The sequence below is a fragment of the Haliaeetus leucocephalus genome, unplaced genomic scaffold (genome assembly GCF_000737465.1).
Source record: "Haliaeetus leucocephalus isolate CR32 unplaced genomic scaffold, Haliaeetus_leucocephalus-4.0 Scaffold92, whole genome shotgun sequence".
In the NCBI taxonomy this organism is placed as follows: domain Eukaryota; kingdom Metazoa; phylum Chordata; class Aves; order Accipitriformes; family Accipitridae; genus Haliaeetus; species Haliaeetus leucocephalus.
In genome coordinates, this window is record NW_010972528.1 from 12,670,409 (window position 1) to 12,687,482 (window position 17,074).

A 17,074-nucleotide genomic window follows, 5' to 3' on the forward strand; every position below is an offset into this window, starting at 1 on the left:
TGCAGACCACAGGAGCAAACTGTGCAACATGAAGACTAAATTCACCCTCAGTTTTAAAAATCAATAGTGACAAAAGCCTCTGATACAAAATGGCAGTAAAATCTATTAATGTGTTGGATATGAAGAAAAAGCCTTACTACCAAAGAACTGCAAACAAAGCAATGCAACAGTTTACTAACGTGGTTCCAAAACTCATAAACGTTAAAGAGGTAAGTATGAAATGAGTGGATGAGAAACATAACAAGGAACTAGCCCAGAGAAATTCTTAAGTATCATGGAAATGATCTTCAAATAACAGCTACAAGTTGCCAGAAGACACTATAAGGACTCCCAACACAAATACTTCAAGAACTGGTAAAAACTATTTAGAAAATAGCTGTGCTTTCTATGAAATGAAAGCTGTAAACATATCTCATGAGAAATCCATCAAAATGAAAACAAAAATTATCAACATTATATTAAAAAAAAAAATCATAACCCAATGTGTCAAGCTCCTACTGGAACAATCTAAAAGAATTTATGGTGTTCTTTAAAGAACTACTAGTTTGGTATGATGCTATTAAATTCCAAAATTACCACAAGAGGCTTAGAAAGGAATATATTTTCAAACGTAACTGTATTATCTTTGATTAGACACATCACATATTTTTACATTTCCTAAATACATGAAAGTAATGTTTAAGAGGCTTTTTCCCTGTACTCAGGCATTAAAAGGCAGGAAACTAGAACATGAATGAACACAGTATATAATCCACTACCAATCTCCATGGGGACACTTGAGAATGCTTAAGATAGCCTTTTGTATACACACTTGAGCCAGCTCTGTCCACACAGAGATCAGAAATTCTAAGTGGAGAACAGCACAGTGCTACTGTGGAAATAAGGATTTCAAAATGGATCTGGCTTACATCTGGCCAGCTTGAAGAGGGGATGTCCCAAGGTTCGTTCTGCCTGCACAAGTCATGCAGATAATGCAAGTGACTCCAGTTTCAGGGTGCAACAAGTCACTTCCACAAAGACAGTCAGTGCACATTAGAACTGTTCACCGAAGAAATCAGCATGGAATTACTCTGTATCCTGGAAATTCACTCCCTAAATAACTACATCTTCACTTTCCTATGTAGACCTTCTCCCCAGAGCTCTGGACATGTGAATAATAGAGAGGCAAAGCTCAAGACGTAAACAGGAGCAAATCACATTGTACCTGCTGTGCACAAACAAGCTGCTTCTATAGTCGAAGGAATATACAAGGCTGCATTTGAAAAAGCAGGCCACTTGAACATGGAGAAAATACGCCAAAATATCCAGGGATTATCTGTCACTGCAAAGGCACGACTACACCAGTTTTAGGGACTGCATTGTGTACTCACAGCTTTATAAAATCAAGACAATTTAAACTGCCACAAGTTGGTACACTGATGTATGTAAATCCTTGGAAAGAGGTTTGTGGTATACTTGTATTTTGTACTATAGTACCACCTACTGATGAACGCTGAGGGTACCAGCAACACAGTCTGCACTACAAAGCAAGAGAGCTTACTTTTGACAAGTATGCTGCATATATTTTTTCATGATCAGCCCTGTCAATAAACTTGGCCACTATCAACCACACAAGGAAGAAAGAAAATATGCCAATAGCATTTTAACAAACATTAACACAAAAGCAGGGGCAAGGTTATCATGATACACATCATGACACCTCTTTATGCGTCTTCCACAACATGGCTTCACTAGGTATTACACAAAACTTAATTTTAACAGAATATGACCTTTAAGTTCATATTTAAATTTGCAAAATATGAAATAAAAGTCAATTTTATTTTTAACCATTAATCCAGAAGACTTCTTACAAACAAAATAGGCCATGCTAAGATGCCCTGATGCCTCAAACAATAGAAGACAGTGTTTAACAAAGAAAAAAAATTAAAGTGGGATCACAGACAATGGCAGAAGCATAGGCTAAACATCAAATCTGGTAACTCATTTGTATCGGGTTTGTGAGGCAAGGTTTTGGTAGCAGGGGAGCTACAGAGGTGGCTTCTGTGAGGAGCTGCTAGAAGCTTCCCCTATGTCCGACAGAGCCAATGCCAGCCAGCTCCAAGACAGACCCACCAGTGGCCAAGGCCAAGCCCATCAGCGATGGTGGTAGCACCTCTGGGATAATGTATTTAAGAAGGGGGTAAAAAAAACCTGTGCAACTGTAGCCGGAGAGAGGAGTGAGAAGATGTGAGAGAAACAACCCTGCAGACACCAAGGTCAGTGAAGAAGGAGGGGGAGGAGATGCTCCAGGCACCGGAGCGAAGATTCCCCTGCAGCCCGTGGGGAAGACCATGGTGAGGCAGGTTGTCCCCCTGCAGCCCAGGGAGGTCCACGGTGGAGCAGATCTCCACCTGCAGCCCGTGGAGGACCCCACACCGGAGCAGGGGGATGCCCAAAGGAGGCTGTGACCCTGTGGGAAGCCCACACTGGAGCAGGCTCCTGGCAGGACCTGTGTCCCCATGGAGAGAGGAGCTCACGCTGGAGCAGGTCTTCTGGCAGGACTTGTGACCCCATGGGGGACCCACGCTGGAGCAGTCTGTGCCTGAAGGACTGCAGCCCAGGGAAGGGACCCACGCTGGAGGAAGAGAAGAGCGTGAGGAGTCCTCCCCCTGAGGAGGAAGGAGCGGCAGAGGCAACGTGTGATGAACTGACCCCAACCCCCATTCCCCGTCCCCCTGCTCTGCTGGCAGGGAGGAGGTAAAGAAAATCGGGAGTAAAGATAAGCCCAGGATAGAAGGGAGGGGTAGGGGAAAGGTGTTTTTAAGATTTGGTTTTATTTCTCATTGACCTACTCTGATTTGATGGGTAATAAATTAAATTCATTTTCCCCAAGTCGAGTCTATTTTGCCCACGGCAGTAATTGGTGAGCGATCTCTCCCTGTCCTTATCTCGACTCATGAGCCTTTCGTTATATTTTCTCTTCCCTGTCCAGCTGTGGGGGGAGTGATAGAGCGGCTTTGGTGGGCACCTGGCATCCAGCCAGGGTCAACCCACCACATCATTTTAGAGTAACTAATTTATACAACCTTTCTTATAGGCATGGCTGGTAGCCCTACCTACTATTAATGTATCATAACACTCCCGATTACCAAACTCTGTTTTCTGATACTTAAAATTCTGTCAAACCTCTAAAGAGTTCATGAAGAAACTTCACATGCCTATTGACTGCCTCTCAATTCTTTTGGTTATGGTTCATCTAGAACACACACTCAAACGTCAGATGCAGAGCAATTCGTATGTCAGGGATTTGATTTTTTTCAGTCTGGTAAAAATACAGCCAAATTGAGCCCAAGTACTAACCCTTTAAAAAGTTGACATTTGCACACAATTGCAGAAAATTACTTAAGGCAGAATCTCTAACAAGTCAGCCAACAGAAGCAGAACCTTCATTGCCACCACAGCTCTGGGACACCACAGCATCACTGGAGTCAAGCATCGGAACCCAAAGCAGGGAGACGCTGCTGTGTTCCTCATATTCGTGACGTCCCTTTTGGGTTCATGAACTAGAAGAACAACGGAGGAGGAAGACACAGGACTGGGAGCAATTAGACAAGACATGTAGAGGAGCCTGGGGCCACCAAAGAAAATCTTCAGAAACCAGGGGTTCCAAGTCCAAAACCCCTACCTCTGGAGTCTCAGCATCCTGTTGGTGTAAGAAAGTACCTATATAATCCATTATCAAAGTATCTTCTCATTCTCTGGTGAAGTGGCTAGTCCCATCTATACTCTAGGATTCATCCAAAGAATCTGGTGGATAAAAAGCAGCTGAATTTTGGCACTACAATTAGATTCTAACCCTGCCTCAATTGCTCTGAGCTTGTGATGCATGTGAATATAGATAATCTATTGTAACCAATACTCTTACACCACGTATTTATGAGTGCCCAACCTGAAATGTGGGGTTTATGACCAGGAGCGGTCATGGCCGCAACTGAAGACAATGAAGTCAAACTGAACACAAAAAATTAATCAGTATTTTTAATTTTATATTTAAAATAGAGACAATTACGCTCTGTTTTCTACTTATAAAAAGAGGCTAATAATCCCCTTAACTGCATTGTTGAGAAAGTTGTTATAGGGATAAGCTTCACAAAAAAAACCTGCTTGGTTATTAAGTCCCACTTCAGAGGGGGGCTTAGATAGTGTGCAGCAAATAAGCCTGAAGCAACCCACTGAACAATGGAGAAAAAATATTACATAATTCTTCATTAATTAAGACTGTCCAGCCTACACACTGTAGAAATTAAAAATAACAGTAGTATCTGGTCATGCAGCATAATGCATATGCACACGGGAGCCACTATTAGATTGCTCAGGAACCTTCTTTATAGCATTTCCTAATCTTTGCATGTTTAATTTTACAGCCTTACCAATGTTTAAGTGTTTTCTAAAAAGTTTTAAAAGATATGTTAATGCTATGAAAATGTAAACAGTAGAATTTTTAAGTAGTGAGAACTTATTATCTGCTTATACAGAAAAGATTCACTCACCATGAAGGGAAGGAAGGAAAAGGTTTTTGTGGTTAAAACACAGTCAAGACCACACATTTTCTACTTTCTCTGACCTTCCAACCTATCTGCCCTACTAACACAAATGTCTTCTCCAGAATATTGCACAAGAAGCCCCAAAACTGTCTATACAAAAGGAATAGTATAGAATAGCTTATTTGATAATAATGGTAATGCACCTCAGGCAACAACAAAGATTTATCAATTTGCTTAAAATTTCTGCAAAAAGTAAAACATTTGTCAGAAAAGCACTAAGGGTGTGAAAAACAGTAAAAAAAAAAAAAAAGGGGGAGAGATCAATAAACAAGAAAAAAGATTACCAAAACTAAAAAACAACATAAAAATATAAACACTGCTGAAAATACAGGCATAGCATATTATCAGAACTATCTGAGATTTGAAAGGCTCTGCTTCAGCAAGAACAGCAGCTTGTGAAACGTCAGCCAAGTTGAGAACTGCTCTCAACATCACACGTGATGGCAAAGACTAAGCTGCTGCTGCCTGCATTGAGCATATTTCATAGCAAAAATGTAGCCACTTCCAAAGCAGATGATTCAGCACTTTTCGCAAGTTCAAAAGACATTGTTTTTTCATTTTAAAGAAGGATGGTAAAGTGAAACTTAACAGAAAGTGAGTATCAAAACATAGAAAGCAAATCAGTAAAGTTTATATCATGAACCTGAAATTCGGAAGAGTATAAGTTAGAAAAATGCCTAAAGCAAGAAAAAACAAAGCTAGAATTATCATTTTCTTAAAAATACATAGATATATATTGATCAGACTATTTATGCAATGAAAACAAAATTCAAGTGATTGGTAACCATATTTGTAGCAGAAGAATTGTCAAGTAGCCCACTTATGTGCCTAAATATTTGCACTCAACCATCAAACTTTACAGGTAATTTTACACTACTTTTTCTGATCATTAAATATATACAAAGCAACTTAATACTGGAAAACACATCCTGAATCAAGCTTGAAACAAAAACATTAATAAACTCTTAAGACCAAATCCATCTTCAGCAGCTGTCTCATGAAAATTCCAATATATAGCTGATTTGAAAGTTCCAATAACAGATACTCCGTAATAAAATATTATGGGCGAGGCTAATATTGGTCTTCCCGGTATGATACTCACTTTAGATCCTTGGTGTACAGCAGCACTTTAATTTTGTAACTAATATTTTAAATTATTTTTAATTAAAATTATAAGTAATTTATTTTTTGCTTTTTGCTTATGAATGTAAACCCAACTCGGTATTAAGACACTGAAAACCAGCAAACAAAATCTGCATCAAAAGCATGAAAAGCCATAAACAGTACAAATGAAAAATGCTGACAAAAAAAGAAGCGCAGCAAAGAAAAACTAGATGGCAGCACCTACCTATTTTTCATAATTTCACAAGTATAAGCTTCAAAACAAGATACGGAGGCAAAAATTTAATGCAATCCAAATAATCAGTTTCAAAAGACTTCCGAATCTACTTATTATCTCTGAAGAATATCGTAATGCAAGCAAATCCATGCTTATGTATTCTTGTATTACAAGCAGGTCAAATAACAAAATTTTATAAGATCAACCAAAGTTCCATCAAATTATAGCTTGTTTCCTAAAAATCCTGTACCTTAACTAAGATCCTATAGCAGATAAATTTTTGGCAACTTTAATAATTTTTTAATATTCAGCTAAAATTAATGTGAATCAAAAACTAAAAAGGAAACTAAAATCATGAGGAAAGAGAAAATTGTTCACCCAAAATTACACACAGTTAACTCAAACCAATGTTTGCTTTAAACATCCAAATCTTTTTTTATTTCATTAAATACATTTTTTCAAACAAGCACGTTATCACTGAAAAAGCATTCACAGTACAACAAAATTGTATTTCTTAATGCATCAAAAGATTATTATAAAATAATAGTCATGGAAGACCGAGTACTTCCATGTAAAACATGAGATACCAATTTAAAAAAGGCAAGCCTCTCACAGCTGCACCAATAAGATGAATTTATATTCACAATATGAAAAATGTTTTGGTTTTATATACCTGAATATTTTGCAATGATTTTTGCCTTTAAAAAAACAAAGCATAGTTAGCTGTAGTTAATATCCCCCCATCACAGTCCTATAGAATCTTATAATTGGACCTATACTAAAACTATTATATGGTACAATTCTACCTATTCATGCTTTTCTTGAATATTTTACTTAAAGAAACCAGAAAGACTGTAAATGTAAAAGATCATTAAAATATGAAGTACATCTTCCTATTACAGGTACTTCTCTCAATTACTGCTTTCTCTGTACTATTCTGTTATTTTCAGATTCTGATTCTTTTGACTGAATCCATTTCAGTACTTCTAACTCTGTGCTTCAGACATAGTCCATCATTTTGGGACACATGCCTATGCTCCAGAGCCTTTGAGCTTGGCATTAAACTGATCAGAACTGAGACCCTTCCTACAAGGTACTTGCCTATCCCAATTAGCCAGTTTTCCAGAATTCCACTAGGAATTGAAACAAGCAGATTGTATTCCCATTTTACACAGCAGCAATTGAGAGAAGCATAACTAAATGTCTAATCAAAGATTACCCCACCTAAGAGTCAAGAAGAACCCGTCTTCCTTTCAAAATGGATTTGCCTATCTTCTTCCAAGAACCTAATGCAAAATTGTTCCCAAAGCTGTACTACATTCGCTTACATCCTCTACTCCTAAAAGCTACAAAAAATGAGATAAAGGCATTACAAACAATAGAAGTCAAACAACTTAAATAGCAAAGCCAAGCACTTGAAATTTAAGAAACGTCAGATAGTCTGCTGTGCAACACCAATTGTGTGCCTTGATTGCCTAGCTGAAGCTTTTATCTTTGTGCATTTATCATGCAAAGACTGTAATTCACTGCACGTGTACAGAAGAGATTAATGTAGGATGAATGGGAAGTTATGTATCTTAATCTTTCTGAACTTTTGTGTTTCACACTGCAATCAAAATGTACCTTTTTTTTAAACTTAGGAAGGGAAGAGGGATGGCTGTATCAATTCCCTACAACGGTAAATACTACTGTATACAAACATTTGACTTCTGAACCTTCAGCAATGAAACATGTAAGGATAAAGCCACTGTCTTTAAGGAAAGCTTTATCCTAAGCCCATTGTACTGGTTTCGTGTGGCAAGGTTTTGGTAGCGGGGGGGGGGTTACAGGGGTGGCTCCTGTAAGAAGCTGCTGGAAGCTTCCCCTGTGTTCAAGAGCGAGCCCATACCAGCCAGCTCTAAGATGGACCCGCCGCCGGCCAAGGCCGAGCCAATCAGTGATAGTGGTAACGCCTCTCTGATAACATTTTTAAGAAGGAAAAAAGTTGGGACAGGGAGAAAAACAGCCGCCAGAGAGAGGAGTGAGAACATGTAAGAGAAACAACCCTGCAGACACCAAGGTCAGTGCAGAAGGAGGGGGAGGAGATGCTCCAGGCGCCGGAGCGAAGATTCCCCTGCAGCCCGTGGGGAAGACCATGGTGAGGCAGGTTGTCCCCCTGCAGTCCAGGGAGGTCCACGGAGGAGCAGATCTCCACCTGCAGCCCATGGAGGACCCCACGCCGGAGCAGGTGTGTGCCTTAAGGAGGCTGTGTCCCTGTGGGAAGCCCGTGCTGGAGCAGGCTCCTGGCAGGACCTGCGGATCTGTGGAGAGAGGAGCCCACGGAGCAGGTTTTCTGGCAGGACTTGTGACCCCGTGGGGGACCCACACTGGAGCACACTGCTCCAGAAGGACTGCACACCGTGGAAAGGACCCATGCTGGAGCAGTTCGTGAAGAACTGCAGCCCGTGGGAATGGCCCATGTTGGAGAAAGTTCGTGGAGGACTGTCTCCCGTGGGTGGGACCCCACGCTGGAGTAGGGGAAGAGTGTGATGAGCCCTAACCCTGAGGAGGTGAAGTGGCAGAAAATAACGTGTGATGACCGTAAACCCCATCCCTGTCCCCCTTGTGCCGCTGGGGGGGCTTGGTAGAGAAATCCGGGAATGAAGTTGGGCCCGGGAAGAAGGGAGGGGTGGAGGGAAGGTGTTCTGAGATTTCATTTTATTTCTCATTTACCTTACTCTGGTTGATTTGTAATAAATTGAGCTAATTTTCCCTAAGCTGAGTCTGTTTTGCCCGTGACGGTAATTAGTGAATGATCTCTCCTGTCCTTATCTCGACCCGCAAGCTTTTTGTTATATTTTTCTCTCCCCGGTCCAGCTGAGGAGGGGGAGTGATAGAACGGCTTTGGTGGGCACCTGGCGTCCAGCCAGGGTCAACCCATCACACCCATATACTAAATCCTAAGGGAAAACAGACTACGGTTTTTCTATTTCAGCAGCTTCCATTGTTCCTAGAGAAAGGTGTCTCCTTCCTCATATACTGTCCTGGATATATGCCCGGCTGCAGAAGCTAGAGGAATTTTCATGGGAAACCTGATTTTTTTCCTCCCAAACAGCTGTAAGAAGATGTAGGAAATGATGGCCCTGGGATACGAGAGAAAAAAAATCTCACTGTATTATGGGGCTGCAGAAGTAGTTTAGAATCTGGACAGCTCTGTAGGTATCAATCAAGTCATTCTCATTTAAGAACATTTAAAACATTGCCTTGTTTTCTCCTCCTCCTTTTTTGAGAGTGAAGGAGGAATTACCTTAGTTGTTAAGCTGAGAGATTCAAAGAGCTTTCAAATTTAGATGAACACTTTGATAATTTTTCAGAGAATCTTACTTGTAATTTTAAAAAAAATTAATTCATAATTCATCTTATATTCTCCAGTTATCACTCTCAACACTTCTTAATGAGTTGCCAAAACTAACTGTCAGCTTTTGCAATTTCTTTGGCATGTTATTTAATAACCTGTGTTTTACATCTAACTACATAGCTCATAATACATTTTCTTAACACAGTAATTATTTACAGCGTATATACAAATTAACACTGAAAACAATCACTTTGCTGAGTAACTTGTGACACTTGACACTGCCTAGAAATTAGGACAATCTCAAGAAAAGCAACCATAATACCTATGAAGCATGAAAGCTATGCCTTTTTCTGACATGTTCTTCATAGTAAGATACTATTTCCTAGAATACTTACGGCAGACTGCAAATTTCCACCCGCATAGACTTTCTACATAGGTAAAAGCAGAGTAAAACACAAACTCCCTGAAATACATCGCTAAACTCTACACATTTAAAGCACCCTGCATTTTAATCCAAATAAAGCTATCCTAAAATAACTGAATACAAACACAATAGTAAATTTGAGCTCTGCGCAATAAAATAACAATCAATTCCACTAACATATCGGAGAGAGAGGTATTTGATGTTCTAGAGGTTAAAACTGCATAGCCTGCAATGTTCATCAATCTTGCAAACTATTTTGCAGGACTCAAGCAATTAAAGTTTATGTTGTCTGTCCTGAGCTAATGGCATACACAATTTTTCTGAGTTTCACAGTGGAGACTAGGACTCTTGAATATTACACTTTATAGACATAGAAACATAAGACACTATTTTCCATACATTGTAAATTTCTACTGCAAATTTTAATTCACACAATTTAGCTTTCTGACACATCAGAATTTGATTCTGCAAGAAAAAAAGCTTAATTATAAACTCACTGAAAAAATTTTTTTCAAGACACACAATTTTCTGTATTTTAGAATTTGATCCCTTTTCTTGATTAATCATAATGACTACTCGAACAAACAACTGACAATTCTAAAACCTTAGCATAATATTTGTCATTGGAAATTTCCTCCAGAAAGCCAATGAATACTCTCTGGTTATAAACCATCTACCTAATCAAATAAAAGTCTAGTGTCTAGTTCTGGTATGATAAACCTTTAGAATTTAAACCTTTACAACCTGGTTTTAAAAGGCTGTCAACCATCACTTTTAAAGTACACTCTAAGGTCAAAGATATATAAAACATAAGCACCGTCAAAATGAAAGAAGAGTCTGCAGATCACATGCAGAGTCATAGAAGTTCAATGTAGATTTCCCAAGGACAGTATTATTTCTCATCCTTGTTAATTATAACAAATAAAGAAATGATGCAGTATAGTTTGGCCAGCTACCAGAACGATCTGTCAACAGAGATGAATCCTGACAAGCTAAAATACCATGATTCTAATCCCACTATGCTAAAATAATCAAACTTTTGCATCCTGTAAGACATTCATCATTCATAAGGCCTTGCTGGTTTCCTCTATTCTCAACCAGCTTATTAGCACTAACAAGTGTAAAGGAATACCTACAATGCAGCGGGGTATTTATCTGGGCAGAACCCTGCACAAGAACAATTACATCTTTCTAATACCTGAACTCTTTCAGATTTTATATATCTCTACAAACACATGAACATTCAGTATCCTCACAGTTTTATATTTATATAAATCCAGCAAGTCAGATTACACCTTTCTGCAACCTTAACTGCTTCATATAACTAAAGAACAGCTGCCTATGGCCAACATGATCAACCCCCAACATTTGCTGTGCACACATCTGAAGGCTGACTTTGGAATCCAAACTCCAGTCTTCTAATAAAGACTGAACGCACACAGCCAAGCAGTCGGGTCTACATTTTTGTATGCTTCCTAAGATTCTATGTATAATAAAGATGTATTCCTCAAATGTTTTCAAACTACAGACAATTTGTTAATATTTAATTTCCTATAAATGTTCCCACTCTGAATTTTAATTCTGCACGCTGGCCACAGCAATTAAAGTTACATGAAAACTAGCAGTATGAAACAAACAGCTAAAACTAACTCATTTTAACAGACTGAGATCATATTCTTGGTACAGTCCCGTCCCACCCCACAATTTCTGTTTCGCATTTATGCTATGCACTTGTCTCAAGATCCACTGCTAGAATGTGTGCTATACAGTCCTTTGTAGTCACTGCTAAAGAGCTGGTTGTACTTAAAAAGAAAGCCCCAAACAACCAAAAACAAACATACAAACTCAAAAGAAGCACTTGTCTGGATTTTTGTTGTCATTAAACTAGTAAAAAAACCCCTCGAAATTAACACAGGCTTATCTCTGTGTTTATTTTTCCTGACATACATTTATCTTTGAAGGCTTCTACGAGTCTTCTTATCCTACCAGATATCACAAATTTAAACATTAAATAGCTGCCTTCTGTGAATACTTCTTTTACAAATTCCATCCAATACTGCACTTACCTGTTTTCTAAGAGCATAAAGCTCTTCAAGTGGTTCCAGGCTTTTATTTTTGTCTCTCCTGAGATACAATCCATTGAGCTACAATATTCCTAATGACACTCGTTTCTAAAACTTACTTTCTAGTTGGCTACTCTGTGTTCTAGGTCGCCTCACATTATTAATTTATTTTCAATTCTCCAATTTTATTCTGGCTTCCTTCACTTCTGAAAAGTGTATCATGGTTTTCAGTTTTGAATTAATAATGTTTTAGACTATAACTACGGTGTAATGCACAAAGCATATAATGGGACAGTAATCAAATGTTAAACATCAGGAAATACATGTTTAAGTTATTTCAGGCAACCTATACAACAATCAATTAAAAAAATTACAAAGGCACCCTATTCATCAATTTCTACTCAGAATTACTTACTGCTTCTGCAAACACAGACCTTAGGCAAAACTACCTTAAACTCTGCCTATTGTTATTATGGCACAACTACCCTGTACTAACATCCAAAGATGTTTGCCTCTATTTTTTAGTAAGATAGTTCAGCTCTAGCCCCAAATGGCCCAAAGCTAAAGAGGCTCCCTACAAAACTTTAAACCAGGGCAGCCTACCAAGTAATTTAAAACACAATACATCTTCACCCTTGAAAATAAACCAGTTCTGAGTTGAAATAAACACTCTCCACTGAAGAGTGTGGGGTAGGAAAGCATGCCATCCTATCAATCCACGTAAAAAAGGAAATGTAGACACGACACAGACAAATCTAAGCGTAGACAGATCACACCCAGAGGTAAATCAAAGGAATCAAACCTTTCTTTTGAATAAAGTATATTAGAAAAAGCTAATTATTGCAAATCCTTGCATTGAATGTGCTTGGCTTTTTCTTTCCTAATTTCTTGTGAAATCTAGCTATCCCGTGCATCCATTCAGCATGCTGGGATATCACAATGCTTCCGATTCAGAGGAACAAGAGGCACTTACTGAACCAGTCCAAACTAAGTTCTGGCTAAGAATGAGCCTTCTAGCCCCCAACGATCTCACAGTCTGAACTAGGTCTTGAGAGATTTTTTCTGAAATACAAAAAAAAATTCCTAGGCCTCAGAAAATAAAATGCATTTGAATAAGTACTTCCTGTTTTCACAGGAAAAAGAAGGGGAGGAAAGCATATTTGCAAAAACATATGAGCTAATAATGTGTAAGACAGAGGCAAACGTAACGCACAAAAGTGAAATCAAGCCAGACATACCTGAGCTGTTGATAGGCGAAAAACAGGGCCAGTTGTGGGCACTGAAAGTCTAGGCGAAATGCTGGCAGGACCCTGTCCCTGTGTCTGTACTTGAGCCTGCATTTGAGCCTGTGCTAGAGCCTGCTGAGGCACCATTACAAGCTGTCCAGCATCCGTGCGCACCAAGACCATACCTAATGAGAACAAAGTAGCAATAACTAAACAATAATATGAAGAATAACATATAAAGAATACCTAACTACGGAACACAGAATAAAATTAATGTATAGCTCTGTACGTTTTTCTTTATACTGTATTTTTTTTTATTCTGGTGTAACATGAGATTTTGTTTCAAAGAAGAAAAGGAGCCCCTACTAGCAGACAAAAACTAACACCTAGTTCAATTTGGAATTCAAATAACTGCAGTTTATGGGTAACAGTGATGAAAAAAATGATCACTTGAGTGTATAGGCACACAGCCACTTTCAGCAGCCTAGCCAGGGTCAGCAGAATAAAATTAGAAAGAAATATTCATTAAAAGTAAACTATAACAACAATCCAGTAGCTAAGAACAGAATTCAGTATGAACATACCAGGGACAATGACATGAGAGCTTTACTAAAACAACAGCTTTAGGGGATGTGTACATGCAAACATTACGCCAGACACATTTCCGAGTATACAGTATTTGGGATTTAGTTAATCATCAAGCATTAACACATGAATTTATTTGGTACCCACCATCACTGTACTGGGAGGCACTACCTGTGGTTTAGACATTGTCAAATGCAGAGAACCAACACAACCGCTCCTCAGCACAAAACGATAAAAGTGCAGATATTTTAGGAAAACACCAAATTAATTGTTTTAAAATTAACAGAGTACTTGGCAAGTGTTTTCTAACACTTCCTGGAAGTAAGTGATAATATTTTTAGACTGTTTTCTAGTAACACATTTCGCAAATAGAGGCCTTCTACACAACAGAGCCAGTGCCATCAAGTTTTGCCGTAAGTTTTCCACAATCAGCAGGTCAGAAAAGGGGAGACAAGGGCTACGTTGGTCCCTGGATCACCTGGAGCTTCACACTTATTCAAGATCACTGCAAAGCATGTAATGTGCTTCCTCTAGCTCACTCAGAACTAAGAAGCTGCTGCCCAGCCAGATTATTTAAAAAGAAATTCCAAGTTAGTTCCAGAATACATTTTAATCATTTAAACTAGATAGGATATAATGGGTCTGTAAACAGAAAAACATCTTGCCTGCAACTACTGAAGAACCAAAAAATAAGAATCTAGGAAGTCACTTTTATTCTGCTGATAACAGAGTCAGTAGACGTTTTTTCTACAACTTACCTCTATGTGCAACTTGCTTCACATATATTTTTTAACATGTAAAGGGAAAATGAAGAAGGTAAAAGCATACATCCACTTCTAATTATTAACTTCCCAGAAAAAAAACCACACCTCAGTAAAGGGACATGGTTTGCAACATACCATGAGGATGAAGAAATCCGAACAGTATTATAGCAAGTAACAAATTTTAGAAGTAACCTATACCAGGAAAGTCTTTCTTTCAGTCTCTGACACAGAAACACAAATCCCAATCCTGGCATGAACATGTGAGTGAACATCAGCACCAATAAAAGCCCTCACTCACATAGTCTTAGGTGCTTCCAGCCAACCTTCACTGCTAAAAGCACAAACAGAAGGCAAATTTCTGCCACTACAAACTTAAGATTTGTGGAAATCAAGCTTTAAGGTAAAAGGCATAGAGAGTGACAGCAAGGACCACATCCAAAAGCCATGATCACAGGCCTCTTTCAAAGCCCAGAGAGTAATTTTTAAAAGAGAAGTTGAAAGAAACCCATAAAAACTCTTTTAAAATATATCTTTTAAGGTCCACTAGCCATTGAAGCACCAAACCTCACAGCTTGTATTTGTAGCAAGTTCTGTAAGCAGATGATGTATTTGGTATATGCCATTCTTAAACTATCTGGACACACAAATACTAGTACACTGCCAACAGGCTAAACAGGTGTCACTTCTCTGATTATGTTGTGAACCTTATGTAAAAATCCTCATAGGATAATGGCTACCACGCATTAAAAAATACACATTCTATTTGCGTTACACAGACTCACAGGTGTGTTATTAATTTATCTTCCAATTTTCTGAAACTAATTCTGAATTTAGAAGAATTTAATAGAAAGGACAAATTAATTGCAACACATGCCACACAACTTCATTAAAAGTTGCAGACATAATTGCTGCTAAATGTTCATGTATTAATGTTATGTTTTAATTCGGTTTGAAGGACTTGAAATTTCTTTTACTGAGCAGTATGTACATATTAGAATCTGGTTAAATTACGAGATTAATTTTTCCTTACTGTCAGCCACGTAAAGATGAAATACACAACTTATGAACGTTACATGCTAAAATAACCTACTCTCAAAACCTGATTCTAAATTTCTGCTTTAAACAGAAGTTTACAATACAGGAGTTTCAAAATTAATTATAAAGGATCTACCAATTTGAAGAGTATAAAGTCAAAAATAACATTGTATTTTCTGTATAACTTCACTTTAGAACATACTCTCTTCATGTTTATGCAAATTTAATGGATTTCAAACTACCTTGTAATAAAATCAAATTATAGCTTTCCACAGTATTATTTCCATAACATTTTCTACATCTTGGACCAGCTTGCTTTCAAGGGCTGTTTTGCCTCTTCTCTTTGAAAATTAAGTAGCAGAACAAAGTATTGACACAAGAAACTTCAGAAAGAGTATGCAAAGTTATGATACACATTATCACGTGTGTATAGTGATTATCAAACAGATTAACAACGGAAAATCAAAGGCTAAAGGTGCTAATATAGTCTGAATAGCAACCTCTTACCTGTTTCAAATTAGTTAGGGCTTCCTGAAACCACTGAGGTTTTTATGTTTGGAGCATTAGAACATGGAGCAGGACTTTCATGAACTATAGCCAAATACCCAGCTACTGGAAGTTCACTTAGAAGCAAGCTTCTACACCATCGGATTTTTGCTCCGCTTAGCCAATATCAAATATTGTAAGAAACACAGTGGAAGAAGTTATGTCAGACTACATCAACAGCTCCGCATATTATCATGCTATTAATAGCAAAAAATAAAAATCAGTTCAAACGTTAAATCATCTCCTAAATCAAGAAGGCACAAAGTCACCAACTTTTTGCAACATGGAAAGCCAAGGAGGGGACCACAGAACTCTTCAAAATTTCAGATAAAACAATACACAGTTAGAGTAGGAATCACTAGGATGAAGGGGATGCTGTTCTGGTTAGTTAGCAACCTTGCTGAACTTACATTTTTAGTAAATGGAAGTTAAGAAACTAAGAGGACGTAACGGTTACTTCAGAGTTAAAAGTAAAATCCAGTGATGTGAAGACTGCCCAGATGCAGTGGAGACTGACACCATCACACTCACCGAAATCACAAATTTTAGATTAAATTACACAAATTGGCCCGTATCTTGCCACCCGATTCACGGCAGAAGACACTCTTTGGAGAAGGAAAACTTTTCGAAACTATCAAGAGTACAGCAGAAAACAGAGTCCTTCGAAACGCGGATAAAATTACCCTTCGCTACCACCCCAGCTTTCTACCTCATGCGCAACTATACCACTACAAAACACCTTAGCGTGGCTGCCGCTCTCTCCCCAAGACAAACCCAGTAACTCGTCAACCAACACTCATAACTGCTTTGCATCAGCAACCGCCCGTCCCATACCAATTACATCCTCATTAACGGCAGCCCGTTTGTCCGACGTCGCTCTCAGACAGGTGGCTCTTCTTTTGTCTCCAGCACGTCCAGCAGCGGCACCGCGACAACTTTGGGACACCCCCCCCCACACACACACACAAAAAATCCCTCGGCCAAGAAGAAAGGGTTAGCAAGAGCGGCGAGCCCGCGACGGCTGCGTTCCACTTACCGGGCGGGATAGTGAAGCCGGGGGGCAGCTGGATGGTGGTCTGCTGAGGCGGCCTCACGATCAGCTGCGGGGCCACGATCCTGGGGGCAGCGCCCAGCGCCGGCCGGGGCGACAGGGCCTGGGGGGCCGCGGGGGC

The 17,074-nt window shown here is 39.0% G+C and overlaps 1 protein-coding gene across 1 annotated transcript in view; it reads right to left on the minus strand.

The window, feature by feature from the left end:
• The window catches only part of LOC104842633 (transcription initiation factor TFIID subunit 4-like), a 151,435-nt gene extending 134,380 nt beyond the window's left edge, over positions 1-17,055 (minus strand). Inside the window, exons 1-2 of the mRNA XM_010585126.1 lie at positions 16,939-17,055; positions 12,985-13,157 (exon numbers count right to left, since the gene is read on the minus strand). Coding sequence (XP_010583428.1) covers positions 12,985-13,155 — 171 coding nt within the window. The 5' untranslated portion in view covers positions 13,156-13,157; positions 16,939-17,055. The remainder of the gene's footprint in view (positions 1-12,984; positions 13,158-16,938) is intronic.
• Positions 17,056-17,074: the final 19 nt, after the last annotated feature.